The 17,283-nt window shown below is 42.5% G+C and overlaps 1 protein-coding gene across 1 annotated transcript in view; it reads right to left on the reverse strand.

Moving 5' to 3' along the window:
* Window positions 1–17,283, reverse strand: part of LOC126457153 (glutathione S-transferase 1-1-like) — a 32,706-nt gene that overhangs the window by 5,386 nt on the left and 10,037 nt on the right. Inside the window, exons 2-3 of the mRNA XM_050093225.1 lie at window positions 13,852–14,004; window positions 9,197–9,255 (exon numbers count right to left, since the gene is read on the reverse strand). Of these exons, the coding sequence (XP_049949182.1) occupies window positions 9,197–9,255; window positions 13,852–13,995 (203 nt within the window). The 5' untranslated portion in view covers window positions 13,996–14,004. The remainder of the gene's footprint in view (window positions 1–9,196; window positions 9,256–13,851; window positions 14,005–17,283) is intronic.

Here is a 17,283-nt window from a genome sequence, read left to right on the forward strand (position 1 = left end):
ATTGGCAGTCTACATTTTATATCCTCTCTACTCCGACAATCATCAGTTATGGTATTTTGTATAAAACTGACATGATGAGACCGTGGCTCTGTACAATTAATGTAGGTTGATTCTTACAAAGAAGAGGACAGCAACCAGCCACTATTAATACTGCTATTTACTCAAGTAAATAGCGCCGTAACCGGTTTTCGAACTGACAAGTTCATCATCAGACGGCTGTTCACACGATTTGCAAGATACACTTTATACTCTGGCGCCGTTGTATTTGTAAAACTGCAATCTTTGTGTCAACTTCACATGTGGCAGATACCTTTTGGCGTGTGTGTGCGTGGTGCTTTTCACAATATGGTGATGTGATAATCATGAGTGCTGCATATATTTTGGAATGTTTGAAAAATACAATCCTGCAAATTCGCAACAAAATCGAGCGGAATTTTTGATGGCACCAACACACCAAGAATATTTCGCCTCAGTTGTTGTTGTTATGGTCTTCAGTCCTGAGACTGGTTTGATGCAGCTCTCCGTGCTACTCTATCCTGTGCAAGTTTCTTCATCTCCCAGTACTTACTGCAACCTACATCCTTCTGAATCTGCTTAGTGTATTCATCTCTTGGTCTCCCTCTACGATTTTTACCCTCCACGCTGCCCTCCAATACTAAATTGGTGATCCCTTGATGGCTCAGAACATGCCCTACCAACCGGTCCCTTCTTCTTGTCAAGTTGTGCCACAAACTTCCCTTCTCCCCAATTCTATTCAATACCTCCACATTAGTTATGTGAACTACCTATCTAATCTTCAGCATTCTTCTGTAGCACCACATTTCGAAAGCCTCTATTCTCTTCTTGTCTAAACTATTTATCGTCCATGTTTCACTTCCATACATGGCTACAATCCGTACAAATACTTTCAGAAACGACTTCCTGACACTTAAATCTATACTCGGTGTTAACAAATTTCTCTTCTTCAGAAACGCTTTCCTTGCCATTGCCAGTCTACATTTTATATCCTCTCTACTTCGACCATCATCAGTTATTTTGCTCCCCAAATAGCAGAACTCCTTTACTACTTTAAGTGTCTCATTTCCTAATCTAATTTCCGCAGCATCACCCGAATTCATTCGACTACATTCCATAATCCTCGTTTTGCTTTTGTTGATGTTCGTCTTATATCCTCCTTTCAAGACACTGTCCATTACGTTCAACTGCTCTTCCAGGTCCTTTGCTGTCTCTGACAGAATTACAATGTCACCGCCGAACATCAAAGTTTTTATTTCTTCTCCATGGATTTTAATACCTACTCCGAATTTTTCTTTCGTTTCCCTTACTGCTTGCTCAATATACAGATTGAATAACATCGGGGAGAGGCTACAACCCTGTCTCACTCCCTTCCCAACCACTGCTTCCCTCTGATGTCCCTCGACTCTTATAACTGCCATCTGGTTTCTGTACAAATTGTAAATAGCCTTTCGCTCCCGGTATTTTACCCCAGCCACCTTCAGAATTTGAAAGAGAGTATTCCAGTCATTGTTGTCAAAACCTTTCTCTAAGTCTACAAATGCTAGAAACTTAGGTTTGCCTTTCCTTAACTTTCTTCTAAGGTAAGGTGTAAAGGCAATATTGCCTCACGTGTTCCAATATTTCTACGGAATCCTAACTGAACTTCCCCGAGGTCGGGTTCTATCAGTTTTTCCATTCGTGTGTAAAGAATTCGCGTTAGTATTTTGCAGCTGTGACTTATTAAACTGATAGTTCGGTCATTTTCACATCTGTCAACACCTGCTTTCTTTGGGATTGGAACTTTTATATTCATCTTGAAGTCTGAGGGTATTTCGACTGTCTCATACCTCTTGCTCACCGGATGGTAGAGTTTTGTCATGTCTTTGCTTAGAACTGGGTTTCAATCCGAGCTCTTGATATTCATACATGTGGTTCTCTCTTCTCCAAAGGTCTCTTTAATTTTCCTGTAGGCAGTATCTATCTTACCCCTAGTGAAATCAGCCTCTACATCCTTACATTTGTCCTCTAGCCATCCCTGCCTAGCCATTTTGCACTTCCTGTCGATCTCATTTTTGAGACGTTTGTATTCCTTTTTGCCTGCTTCATTTACTGTATTTTTATATTTTCTCCTTTCATCAATTAAATTCAATATATCTTCTGTTACCCAAGGATTTCTACCAGCCCTCGTCTTTTTATCTACTTGATCCTCTGCTGCCTTCACTACCTCATCCCTCACAGCTACCCATTCTTCTTCTATTGTATTTCTTTCCTCCATTCCTGTCAATTGTTCCCTTATGCTCTCCCTGAAACTCTCTACCACCTCTGGTTTAGTCAGTTTACTCAGGTCCCATCTCCTTAAATTACCGCCTTTTTGCAGTTTCTTCAGTTTTAATCTACAATTCATAACCAATAGATTTTGGTCAGACTCCACATCAGCCCCTGGAAATGTCTTACAATTTAAAACCTGGTTCCTAAATCTCTGTCTTACCATTATATAATCTATATGGTACCTTTTAGTATCTCCATGGTTCTTCTATGTATACAACCTTCTTCCATGATTCTTGAACCAAGTCTTAGCTATGATTAACTTATGCTCTGTGCAAAATTCTACCAGACGGCTTCCTCTTTGATTTCTTACCCCCAGCCCATATTCACCTACTACGTTTCCTTCTCTCCCGTTTCCTACTCTAGAATTCCAGTCACCCATGACTATTAAATGTTCGTCTCCCTTCACTATCTGAAAAATTTCTTTTATTTCATCATACATTTCATCAATTTCTTCATCATCTGCAGAGCTAGTTGGCATATACACTTGTACTACTATAGTAGGCGTGGGCTTCGTGCTTATCTTGGCCACAATAAGGCGTTCACTATGCCGTTTGTAGTAGTTTACCCGCAATCCTATTTCTTTATTCATTATTAAACCGACTCCTGCATTAACCCTATTTGATTTTGTATTTATAACCCTGTATTCACCTGACCAAAACTCTTGTTCCTCCTGCCACCGAACTTCACTAATTCCCACTATATCTAACTTTAACCTATCCATTTCCCTTTTTAAATTTTCTAATCTACCTGCCCGATTAAGGGATCTGACATTCCACGCTCCGATCCGTAGAACGCCAGTTTTCTTTCTCCTGATAGCGCCTCAGTGGAAGAATAAAAATCGGAAACTGACGATTATGTAAAGCGTATCTTGCAAATCTTGTGAACAGCCGTCTGATGATGGACTTATAATTTCGAAACCGGTTACTGTGCTATTTACTGAAATAAATAGCAGTGTTGATAGTGGCTGGTTGCTGTCTTCTTCTCTGTAAGAATCAGCCTACAATAATCATCAGTTATTTCGCTCCCCAAACAGCAAAACTCATTTTCTACTTAAAGTGTCCTATTTCCTAATCTAAAATTTCTTGTTATTGCTCTTATATTGTAACAGCAAGACATGTCCTGTGTTCTTGCAAAAGAGATCTAGGAATAAATGAAACTACTACTACTACGACGACTACTACTACTACTACTACTACAATATTCGGTCAGGAGACCTCAGTGACTTGTAAGTAATTGCTGGATTTTAACTACGTAAAAAACCATTCAGTGACTCTTCAAACCTTTGAAAGCTGTCCGAGTGCTGTACCTGTGAAGCGGAAACGCGAAAAACCGCAACTAAACCAAGACCAGGCAGACCCCCTGTACTGATGGACAGCAACCGTTAAGCGGTTTTGAAAATTCATACACGATCAGCGAAGGACTCATTCGTGAGTTTCAAAGTCGTACCAGTACTACAATGACTGTGGTTAGACAGTTAAGAACAATAGGGTACATTTCTGTAGCCAGTGCTACGCGACGTTCGAGTTAGTGTAAAAAGTGAGGTCACTGAACGATGAGTGATTAGAAACGAGTGACCTGTAGTGATGCGTTTCGTTATAACCGGCGATAATCCGACGGAAAGGTTTGTCTTTGGCAAATGCCTGGAGAACGCTACCTCTCATCAAGCGTAAGTCAGTGCCAACAGTAAACTACGTAAAAGGTGGTATGCATGCGGGTGTTCTTGCCGAATGATATGAAAGCAGTTTACAGCATTGTGCACTGCGCACAGTAGATGAACAGTTCGGAGACAATGATCGTTTGCGTCAACATGACAACGCTCTCTGTCTTACAGAAATATCTGTGAGGCAATTGTTTGTGGTCCATAACATTCATGAATTGGACTGGCCCTCAAACTTTCGGCCTGAACGCAAATGAACAACTTTGAGTAGAGTGAGAATGTCAACTTCGCTACAGACCCCCAGCGTCCTACGTCACTACTTTCTCTGTGTTCTGGCGTAACCACATGCGCCGGAACGTAGAGGAAGAACGCGAGATCAGAGAAGGCGGTGAGGTAACGTCAGCCAATAGCCAGCTGACAAGGACAGCGCCTCGCCAGGAGCGATCTCTGCAAGAAGTGAATATAAGCGTCACTCCTGCCAGCCTCGCAAGGACGTCAGTGGAGAGTATTCGCTTAGTATTAAAACGGCTTAGCAGAGAGTGCTACGATATGAGATTGCAGTGATCCGTATCCATTTGTTGTTGAACATTATGTATAGCCAGGACTCGGATTTATGTAGCCCATCGTTTCCGACACCTTTGAACATTAACGTTAAGTATTATCAATCTGCTTTATAAATATAAAACTACTAATGTCATTTGCTTGAAGCCCTCACCCGCTTGTCTCTCCCATTCTTTCCCACCCCCATCCGCTGCCGCGCCTGTACACCTGCATCCCACCTGCTCCCCATCTTACCACTCTCCATACCGTTGCCCCAGGTGGCTTCCGCCAACTTCCCCTCCCGGATGATGCCCACGTCCCCTCCATCTACCCCTCCTACCAGATTTAATCCACCCCTTCCTCCTCCTGTGTTTTTCCTCCAGACCACCCTCTTTCCCTTCTCTCCGTCCTCACTTACTCCCTCCTCCCCTCCCTGGGTTTACACACCCCCCATACCCTCTCCCCTCTCCCTTCCATCTTCTCTACACCTGGCATCCCCCTCTCCCCCTCTACCCACCCATATTTACCTGTGGCAGCACCCCCTTTTTTTCGTGCAACAGTGTGTTTATAGTTCGCCGAAGATCGCCATCACTGTGTTAGTGTTTCTCTTCGTCTTAGTACAACGGTGTTTCTTCGTCAGTGCTCCTACGTTCATGTGTTCAACTGTCAGTCTACGTTTGTGCACTGAGCTGAACTTCCCTGTGCAACCAGTGCCTTCCGTGAACGACTTCATTTCTTTTTCATTTGTCTGTCTCCTGTTTTTATCCTACATGTACATCTGTTTTTATGTCTTCATGTTTCTTGTATGTTTTTTTCTGTGGCCGAAGAGCGGCGTGGACAGGTAGATACTGGCCTACCTTTTTGAAAAGGTTTCAAATAACAATAAAAAATTGCTTGAATTGGCCTGCCGCTGCGGCCAAGCGCTTTTAGGCGTTTAGTCCGGAACCGAGCTGCTGTTATGGTCGCAGGTTCGAATCCTGCCTCGGCCATGGATGTGTTCAAAAATGGCTCTGAGCACTATGGGACTTAACATCTATGGTCATCAGTCCCCTAGAACTTAGAACTACTTAAACCTAACTAACCTAAGGACATCACACAACACCCAGTCATCACCAGGCAGAGAAAATCCCTGACCCCGCCGGGAATCGAACCCGGGAACCCGGGCGCGGGAAGCGAGAACGCTACCTCACGACCACGAGCTGCGCACTCATGGAAGTGTGTGATGTCCTTAGGTTAGTTAGGTTTAAGTAGTTCTAAGTTCTAGGGGACTGATGACCTCAGACGTTGAGTCCCATAGTGGTCAGGGCCATTTTTGAACCGGGAACGCAGCTTCCCTTATTCACCCTTTACGAGACGATTGGGCAAGACCCAACATCAGCTTTCGGCTGTGCAGGAAGAATGGGGTACCATTCCTCCATAGACATTAAAACACGTCACTGGAACGTCTCCAGCGGTCATAAAGGCAAAGTGTGGACAGAACCCATATTAATGTCCATAAGTGTCCGGGCATTGGTTGTCACGTGGCGAATGCAGTTGAGTTTAATATAAACCTGCATTCACAGCAAAGATTCAGTTGAGTGCGTGATGTCTTTCAGCCATTGGCTATCATGAAACACACAACTTCAAATATTGCCTCTTAACTTTGAACCATTTAGAGTACCCACGAAAGTATTTCTTTTACGATTCGAAGAGACAGCTGCAAGAATTACATAGTGCCTTTTATCCCAGTGGATTCTTAACTTCCAAGCCGAGCGAGGTGGCGCAGTGGTTAGATACTGGACTCGCATTCGGGAGGACGACGGTTCAATCCCGCGTCCGGCCATCCTGATTTAGGTTTTCCGTGATTTCCCTAAATCGCTCCAAGCAAATGCCGGGATGGTTCCTTTCAAAGGGGACGGCCGATTTCCTTTCCCATCCTTCCCTACTCCGATGAGACCGATGACCTCGCTGTCTGGTCTCCTTCCCCAAAAACAACCAACCACCCGTCTTAACTTCCAAACAGTGCAAATCAAGGATACGATGACACAATTAAACATGTTGAATGTTGGTGGGGTAGAGTCGCTTATCATGATAATCTAACAGTTCGTTGACGTGTACAAGCAATGACATACTTATACAACGTCAAAATCATGTTTTTAGGATGCTTGAAGACAGGTGGAAGTTCCGCTGCAGCACAGGTAACGAGTTAATATTGCAAGCAGAGCGCACAGACAGCTCAAACGGGCTAGTGGGCGGACGGGTTCGCGGTCTGATAGAACGTTCCTGTCTGTTGCACTCAGCCTGCCAGCCCCGGGGGACGGGACGTCTAGTTAGAGACGCTGCTGGCGGGTCAGCACTGTAAGTACGGCCTTGGCTGTTACGCCCGCACCGTGCTTAACCCTAACCAGGATCACTGCCTTGCCTTGGCAATCTAACGATGGCAATAAGCAGACCACTGTGGGTCCACATATCCTTTTGCCTAACTTCGGCTTCGAGAAGTTTATGCTCCGCGTGGAATCATACTACTTTACTACCAGTTCAATCCAAGTACGCCGGGCAAGCGTTACGGACGCAGTGCAGAGTTGTCTGCATCGCATTTCACTGGCCATCACAACCAAATTATAGCACTGTTTCAATCGATAACAAAAGAGCGTTCGCTGGAAGATATCAGCAGGTTTTTCTACGTGCGGTAAAGACTACTTTTTTACGCTTATAAACGGTATATGTACTGCATTTTTATTTTCTTGGTTGTATGATGAGACTCACAACTGATTGTAGTAGCACCTTCTTTTAGTTGTTTAGTTTGGCTATGGGCAGCAGTGACCATACAGCCAACAGTAGTTACAAAAGTGGCAGCTGACCGTGACACCGTCCCTCCTTTCAGTTGTCGTGCGAACGCCGAAATGACAGATATTGAGATAATCGATGGCTAAATTGAAAAGCAGCTACAATCGCTTAGTAGTGGAAAGGCGTCAGGTCCATATGAGATACCTATAAGACTCTATAAAGATTATGCGAAAGAACTTGCACCCCTTCTAGCAGTAATTTATCGTAGATCGCTTGAGCAACGAAAGGTACTTAACGAATGGAAAAAAGGGAGGCCACTCCCGTTTTTAACAAAGGCCGTAAGACAGATCCACACAACTCGCTCTGTTCCTCCATGAAACCCACAGCGCAGTGGACAACGGCGCTCAGGTTGATGCCGTGTTCCTTGATTTTAGTAAGGCATTTGACAACGTCTTGCATTGCTGTTTAATGAAGAAAATACGAGTTTACGGAGTATCCTAGCAGACTTGCGATTGGATTCAAGACTTTCTAGCAGATATAACTCAGTACGTCGCTCTTAACGAGACAAAATCTACAGATGTGAAGGTAATATTCAGAGTACCACAGGGAAGTGTGATAGGATCGCTGCTGTTTACAACATATATAAATGATCTAGTAGAAAGCGCCGGATGCTCTTTAAGGCTATTCGCACATGATGCAGTTGTCTATACGAAAGTAGCAACGCCAGAACATATTAAGAATTCGCAGAACGACCTGCAGAGAATTGATGATTGGTGCAGGCTCTGGCAGTTGACCCGAACGTAAATAAATGTAACATACTGAGTGTACATAGTAAAAGAAATCCACTACTGTACAGCTACACCATTGATGACAAACAGCTGGAGACAGTGTCTGCCGTAAAATATCTAAGCGTAACTATCCAGAGCGCCCTTAAATGGAATGACCACATAAAACAGATAATGGGAAAAGCAAACACCAGACTCAGATTCATCGGGAGAATCTTAAGGAAATGTAACTCATCCACGAAAGAAGTGGCTTGTAAGGCTCTTGTTCCCCCGATTCTTGAGTACTGTTCGTCTATCTGATACCCCTATCAGGTAGGACTGATAGAGGAGATAGAGAAGGTCCAACGAAGAGCGGCGGGATTGTTTGGCTGGCGGGAGAGCGTCACGGAGATGCTAAACAAACTCCACTGGCAAACGTAACAAGAGAGGCGTTGTGCATCACGGAGAGATTTACTATTTAAATTTCGGGAGGACACATTGATCACGAGGAGAGAATTCGAGAAATTAGAGCCAATACAGAAGCATACCGACAATCATTCTTCCCACACACTATTCGCGAGTGGAACGGGGTTGGAGCGATGAGATAGTGTTACAGAAACTACCTTTCGCTACACACCGTTAGGTGGCTTCTGCAGTATGCTGTAGATGTAGATATTTACATAGTTGCAATTTCTACAGCAGAACAATGTAAAGAGTTCGATGTACAAACACAAATTCTTAATGTGACGCATTCGGGAGGACGACGGTTCAATCCCGTCTCCGGCCATCCTGATTTAGGTTTTCCGTGATTTCCCTAAATCGTTTCAGGCGAATGCCGAGATGGTTCCTTTGAAAGGGCACGGCCGATTTCCTTCCCAATCCTTCCCTAACCCAAGCTTGTGCTCCGTCTATAATGACCTCGTTGTCGACGGGACGTTAAACACTAACCACCACCACCATCTTAATGTGAAATAGAAACACTTAATAACAAACACCAGAAAGCCAGTAGTAGTTACAACAGTGCCAAGTTAAACTCATAGGTGTACCTTACAGATACGGCGTACACATCCATTTTGCTACTGATACTGCTATATCAACTTATTACTGAAAGAGTTAATTAGTTTTTAAAGTACTCTGTACTTACCTCTCTGCAAGGTACAACCCGTTGTCATCCACCGTTGGAACCGTACGCTGCGGATTTTTCTGAAATAATAAATAATAATGGCCTTATGCATCTGGACCAACATGCTGTACAGAAGTTTCGTATCTGACTCTACGAAAAGATTTAAATATCGAAGAAGACACCAAAACTGCAACAAACATTACATACAGTGTTAAAATTATACAGACAGAAGAGAATCTTAAACTGGGTGTTCAGAGATAAAGAATCAGCAAGTGGACATTAATATTTCAGGTGGTACTACGTTTTCGAAAAAGAATGGTTCAAATGGCTCTGAGCACTATGGGACTCAACTGCTGTGATCATCAGTCCCCTAGAACTTAGAACTACTTAAACCTAACTAACCTAAGGACACCACACACATCCATGCCCGACGCAGGATTCGAACCTGCGACCGTAGCAGTCTCACGGTGTTTTCGAAAAGTACTGTGAGTCAATTACTTGTCTGCAAACTGTCTGCGTTGCATTACACACAAATTCCAGTTCCATGGACGCTGGTGGCACTAACCTGAGAAACAACGTCCAAGGTGAAGTTTACAACTGTTCATAGTTCATGATTGGTTGTCGAAAATGGCGCATTACTTGTTACAACAACTTGCAAGCATGCATTCAGTGAATGGTGCAGTAGTACGTTGTTGTTGTCTTTAGTCGACAGACTGGTTTTATGCAGCTCTTCATTCTACTCTATCTTGTGCTAGCCTCTCCATTTAAGAATAACTACTATCTCCTTACTGTATTCATCTCTTGGTCACCTTCTACTGCTTTTAACCCCCACACTTCCTTCCAGTACCAAATTGGTAATCCCTTTATCTCTCATAATGTGTCCTGTCTACCGATCCCTTGTATTGGCCAAGCTGTGCCACAAATTTCTTGTCTCCCCAGTTCTATTCAGTATCTCCTCATTTGCTACGTGATTTACCCACCTAATCTTCAGCGTTCTTCTGTAGCACCACATTTAGAAAGCTTCTATTCTCTTCTTGTCTAAACTGTTTATCGTCCATGTTTCACTTCAATACATGGCTATACTCGAGGCAAAAATACGTACAGAAAGGACTTCCTCCCACTTAAATCTATATTCGATGTAAACAATTTCTCTTCTTCAGAAATGATTGTCCGACATTACCAGCCTACATTTTACATCTCCTCTGCTTCTTCCATCATCAGTTATTTTGCTGTCCAAATAGCAAAACTTATTTACTACTTGAAGTGTCTCCTGATATAATTTCCTTACCATCACTTGATTTATTCCACTTCATGTCATTATCCTTGTTCTGCTTTTGTTGGCGAACATTTTATATCCTCCTTTCAAGACACTGTCCATTCCGTTCAGCTGCTCTTCCAAGTCTTTTCCTGTGTCTGATAGAATTACGATATCACTGGGAAACCTTGAAGTTTTTATTTCTTCTCCTGAACTTTACTGCTTGTTCAATATACACATTGAACAGCCTCAGGGATAGGCTACGACACTGTCTCACTCACTTCTCAACCACTGCTTCCCTTTCATGCCCCTCGAGTCTTGTAAATGCAGTCTGGTTTCTGTACAAGCTGTAAATAGCCTTTCACTCCCGGTATTTTTCTCCTGCTACCTTCATAAATGCAAAGAGAGTATTCCAGCTTTCTCTAAGTCTTCAAATGTTATAAACATAGATTTGTCCTCCTTAAACCATCTTCTAAGAAAAGTTGGGGGGGGGGGGGGGGGTCGTCACTACGCCTCGCGTGTTCCTACATTTTTCCGGAATCCAAACTGATCTTTCCCGAGGTCGCCTTCTACCAGTTTTTCTATTCTTCTATAAAGAATTCGTGTTCTTATTTTGCAGCCGTGATTTATTAAATGACAGTTCGATAATTTTTATACCTGTCAGCAGTTGCTTTCTCAGGAATTAGAATTGTTACATTCTTCTTCAAGTCTGAGGGTATTTCGCCAGTCTCATACATCTTGCTCACCAGATGTGCCATGTCTGGCTCTCCCAAGGCTATCAGTAATTCTGACGAAATATCGTCCGCTCCTGGGATCTTGTTTCGACTTAGATCTTTCAGAGCTAACTCAAATTCTTCTTGTATTATAGTATCTCCCATCTCATCTTCATTTATATCAAATTCCCTTTCTATAGCATTGCTTTCAAGAACGTTTCCCTTGTACAGACCGTCTGTAAACTCCTTCCACCTTTCAGCTTTCGCTTCTCTGATTAGGACTGGTTTTCCGTCTGAGATTTTGATATTCATACAGCTGTTTCCCCCCCCCCCCAAGGCCACATTAATATTCCTGTGGGCTGTGTCCATCTTTCCCTATTGAAATATGTTCTTCAGTCCATACATTTGTCCTCCAGACACTCGTGCTTAGCCATTTTGCACTTACTGTCAGTTTCATTTTTTAAATATTTATATTCCACTTCGCCAGCTTAATTTTTAAATTTTCTCTTTTCATCAATTAAATTCAGTATCTCTTGTGTTATCCAAGGATTTCTACAAGGGCTTGTTTTTTCCCCTATTTAGTCCTCTGCTGCCTTCACTATTTGATCTCTTAAAGACAATCATTCATCTTCTAATAGTACTCCTTTCCCCTGTTCTAGTCAAATGTTGCCTAATGCTCCCTCTGAAACTCTCAACAATTCTGGTTGTTTCAACTTAGCCAGATCCAACGTCCTAAATTTTCTACCTTTTTCCAATTTCTTCAGTTTAAATTTTCAGTTCATAGCCAATAAATTGCTGTCAGTGTCTACATCTGCCACTGGAAATGTCCTACAATTTAAAATCTGTTTCCTAAATCTCTGTCGTAACATTATAGAATCGATCTGAAAACTTCTGGTGTCTCCAGGTTTCTTTTACGATTCTTAAACCAAATGTTAGCGATAGTAATTAAATTGTGCTCTGTGCAAAATTCTATCAGGTGGCTTCCTCTTTCTTTCCGCTCCCTCGTTCGATATTCACCTACTATTTTTCCATCTCTTCCTTTTCCTACTATCGAATTCCAGTCCACCAGCACAATTAAATTTTCGTCTCCTTTAACCATCTGAATAATTTCTGTTATCTCATGATACATTTCTTGAATATCTTCATCATCTGCGGAGTTGGTTGGTATGTAAACTTGTTCTTCTGTGGTATGCGTGCGCTTAGTGTCTACCTTGGCTACGATAATGCGTTCACTACGCTGTCCATAGTAACTTTCCCGCATTCCAGTTTTCTGATTCGTCGTTAAACCCACACCATTATCGCGGTCTGATTTTGTATTTATAAACCTGTATTCACCTTACCATATGTTCCTGCCACCGAACTTCACTGTTACCCACTACAACTAACTTCAACCTATCCTTTCGCGTTTTTAAATTTTCTAACCTACTTGCCCGATTAAGGGATCTACCTTTCCTCACTCCTATCCGTAGAATGTCAGTTTTGTTTCTACTGGCGACGACGTTCTCCTGAGTAGTCCCCGCCTGGAGATCCGATTGGGGGATATCTCACCTCCGGAATATTTTAACAAAGAGGATACCATCGTCATTTAACCGTACAGTAGAGTTGCATGCCCTTGGGAAAAATTACGGCAGTAGTTTCCCCTTGCTTTCAGCCGTTCTTAAGTCCCATCACAGCAAGGCCATTTTAGTTGATGTGACATGGCCAGATCAGTCAGTCACCCAGACTCCTGCCCCTTCATCTATTGAAAAGTCTGTTGCCCCCCCCCCCCCCCCTCAGGAACCATAAAGTTGTCTGACCTCTCAACAGATACCCCTCCGATGTGGTTGCAGCTACTGTATGACTATCTGCATCACTGAGGCACGAAAGCCACCCCACCGACGACTAAGTCCATGGTTCGTGGGGGAGGGGGGAAGGAAGCAGTACGTAGTGGCTGGGAAACAAAATGGGTGTATAAAGGAAAGTTTCACAGGAAATATAGTAACTGGAAGAAATTTCTCTCCACACATAGCAACGTGGAACGAACTGGATCGTTGACGTCATAAGTGTTCGCAAAATACAGTTTATGGAGTTACTTTCGGATCGTATGGAAGAGGGGTCATGAATAAGTGTGCGTCGGATATTTCAATATGCTTAATACTAATGACTAATTGCAATTTACTAAGATCACGTTCAACAGTTTCTATCAGCTTCAGTTATCGCTATGAAATGTAAAATTAATATTCATTTCTGAACATTACTTCATTTAATTAAAGTACTCAGTGTAAGATACCTTATCATCAACGTAAGTATGACCCTAAATTACCCTGTGCTACACATTCATACATTGAAATTAGCTAATTCACTTACATATACGAAATTTTCATCAGTTTCACAACCATTAAATGTTTCATTACTTTCACTTACTGCGAATATAAGTCCTATTTTGTGGTATGTTTCATTTCATTACTAGCTCTGAAGAGTTGGTGTGTGCTGCAGTGTGAATTTATAGGACTATAGGATTATTTACGTGCATGGAAAGAGTAGTCACGCAGTATCGTTCGTAAAACACAGCAACACTTCATATAGAATACTGTTACTGATTGCTGTCCCGTATTCTATCGTTTTTCGTCTTTTGTGTCATTACACACAGTTGTATAATGAACAGGTAGTATCTCAGACGCTGTCAATGGAACAATTAAGTGTTGCTGAAGTTGGTACGCACACGTTACCTTTGTCATCTCAGGAGCAGCCATCTCTTTGGTTATGTCTTTTATCGGAATTTTCTTGAGTTCCACTCCAAGTATGTCAGCTATGACTCGCACCAGGAAACATGGTGGACTGGGATCGAAATTATACAGAATTATGGGCGCCATTGTAGTTACCTGCAAGTAAATAAATGAACATATAAATTCGGCTTGTAAAGAATACCCAATGGTTCTACGAAAGAACCTTACAACACAGCTAATTTCCGAAGTCAGACGGATTTGAAAATGGCAGATATAGAAATGACGGGGCGTACGTTCGAAGAAGAATCAAGCAACGTACTACGCTTCCAACAGACATCTCGCATGATGGGAAAATAAACGAAATTCCCATTCATAAGGCATGTCGACAGTTATTCTTTCCATTCTCCATTCACCAATGGAACAGTGAATCAGGGAAGTGACAGCGTTCCCAGAAGGTCTGCCACACGTCATAAAGTGGCTTCCTAACTGTAGATGTGGAAGTGGAACTATGAGGACGGTTCTGTGACTCATAGGTCAGTTTTACAAAACCAAAAGAAAAGCCTATGGTAGTTCAAAGATCTGAGGGCTGTCCTTCTGTTTGGCCAATTGACTGAGCGGAGAGAAATTACACAAGTGATTCAGTCCGAATTTCCACAGTCAAACGCAGAGTGGGAAATGAACAAACAGGCTACGAAATAAATCAGCGTGAGGTCTAGCTTTGAAAAAAATTATAACTTGAAGATAATCAGTGTAATAAAGAAAAACTTTGTGTACTGACGGTAAATTATGAGATGGCTTTTTGTCCGAAATAGCAGAGCCAGTCGAAGAGTGAGAAAAGAACAAAATGGGTATAGACTGATCAGCGTGGGATTTAATTGTTCTAAAAAGATTTAACTGCTTGAAAGCAATCAGGATACTAAAAAAATTTAATTTTTGATTTGAGGGAAAACTGAAATAGCTTAGGAACAGCTGCTGCTAGCTACGTAAATGGCGTGTTAAAAAAGTTGATTTCTTCAAGGCGTAGCTACTTTGCGTTCAGAAAGTTGCAGTGATGTGATACTTTATTTTTAAAATGGTCTACTTTGAAATCCGGCACTAAATTTAGAACATTTCGAGAACAGCAACAGACAAATGAGTTGTCAAGAAGATCATTTTCACAGCTTATCTATTTTGCGTGAAAAGGTTGTATTGGTGTGGTATATAATGCTTTCTGAACAAAATCGGAAAATAAAATAATTAAAAAATGGTTAAATGTTTTGAGCAATGACTCGTTTAAAAGTAGGGCATTAAATAGTTTACAGACTGATCTGACGCACTTCGAATGACGCTCGAAGTCATATACAGCAAATGAGGTACCGACTCAAAATTTGAAGTTCAATGCTTAACTTACGATGTTACAATGTTTAAGGATAATCGTCTAATGAATTATGTAGAGCGTGCAGGCTGCTATTACGCGCCCTTGACACATTTCTATCACTCATGTACGGAAGTTAGAAAAGATCTTACCAGAAAAGAGAATACGTATGACATAAGAAATAATGTCTCCCTTTGCAATTGCAATAAAGATTATTGTTCTTGCCCACTCACTTTTCCCGATAAAAAGGTGGGTATAAGAAATATAATAACATTGTAACCTTAAATCAGAGAGCAGTTCCAACTGAACTGTGGATTCTACATAGTGATCTTTTTCCATGACTGATGTATAATAATTCAAGCTGCTACGGCTCTATTTTTAGGAATCTAAATATTTAAATAGTTTATTTTCTGTAGCAATCCCAACCACATTCTTGCTTCAATTCTTGAAATGAAAATAACAAGTTATAGGATATTTTTGGTAGAGGATATTGTTCAGAATATTCAACGCCGCTTTGTGGCGACGACATATTTCTTTGATTTGTAGCAATAGATATGAAGTTAACCACTGAACTTTAAATCCTCTTTCGGCATCTCACTTGCTGTGAAAGTAAACCTTTAATTTCAGTAATCTCAAGGGGAGGGCTGTGTTGTTTTCAGTCTTGAAAGAGACAACGGTTCTTGTGTACATAGTTCGGTACAGGAACGTCACTGCGAAGGCCTGGCGTGCTCTGCCACTTACGGAAAGAAGTTTTGTATGACTACTAGCCAAGCAATGTGAGTCTCAAGTACCCCGGTTCACTTCTGCAATGTAGCCGTTGAAAAGTGAATGCGGGAATTAGATTTAAGTGAGATGTCGATATATCTCCACTTCATTCTTTATTCCAGAAGTAAAATTTCTGTGGGATGTACACTATGTGATCAAAAGTATCCGGGCAGCTGGCTGAAAGCGACTTACAAGTTCGTGGCACCCTCTATCAGTAATGCTGGAATTCAGTATGGTGTTGGCCCACGCTTAATCATGACGACAAATTCCACTCTCGCAGGCATACGTTAAATCAGGTGCTGGAAGGTTTCTTGGAGAATGGCAGCCCATTCTTCACGGAGAGCTGCATTGAGGAGAGGTATCGGTGTCGGTCGGTGAGGCCTGGCACGAAGTCGGCGTTCCAAAACATCCCAAAGGTGTTCTATAGGATTCAGGTCATGACTCTGTGCAGGCCAGTCCATTACAGGGATGTTATGGTCGTGTAATCACTCCGCCATAGGCCGTTCATTATTAACAGGTGCTCGATCGTGTTGAAAGATGCAATCACTATCCCAGAAATGCTCTTCACCAGTGGGAAGCAAGAAGGGGCTTAAAACGTCAATTAAGGCCTGTGCTTTGATAGTCCCACGCAAAACAACAAGGAGTGAAAGCCCCCTCCATGAAATACACGACTACACCATAACACCATCGCCTCCGAATTTTACTGTTGGCACTGCAAACACTGTCAGATAACGTTCACCGGACATTCGCCATACCCACACTCTGCCATCGGATCGCCACATTTTGTATCGTGATCCGTCACTCCACACAACGTTTCTCCACTGCTCAATGCTCCAACGTTTCCGCTCCTTACACCAAGCGAGCCGTCGTTTGGCACTTACCGACGTGATGTGTCGCTTATGAGCAGCCGCTCGACCATGAAATCCCAAGATTTCTCACCTCCTGTCTGTCATAGTACTTGCAGTGGATCTTGCTGCAGTTCGGAATTCCCGTGTGATGGTCTGGATAGACGTCCGCCTATTACACATTAAGACCCCCTTCAACCGTCTACATCTACATTTATACTCCGCAAGCCACCCAAATGTGTGTGGCGGAGGGCACTTTACGTGCCACTGTCATTACCTCCCTTTCCTGTTCCAGTCGCGTATGGTTCGCGGGAAAAACGACTGTCTGAAAGCCTCCGTGCGCGCTCTAATCTCTCTAATTTTACATTCGTGATCTCCTCGGGAGGTATAAGTAGGGGGAAGCAATATTATCGATACCTCATCCAGAAACGCACCCTCTCGAAACCTGGCGAGCAAGCTACACCGCGATGC

Source organism: Schistocerca serialis, chromosome 2 (genome assembly GCF_023864345.2).
Source record: "Schistocerca serialis cubense isolate TAMUIC-IGC-003099 chromosome 2, iqSchSeri2.2, whole genome shotgun sequence".
NCBI classification, from domain to species: Eukaryota; Metazoa; Arthropoda; class Insecta; order Orthoptera; family Acrididae; genus Schistocerca; species Schistocerca serialis.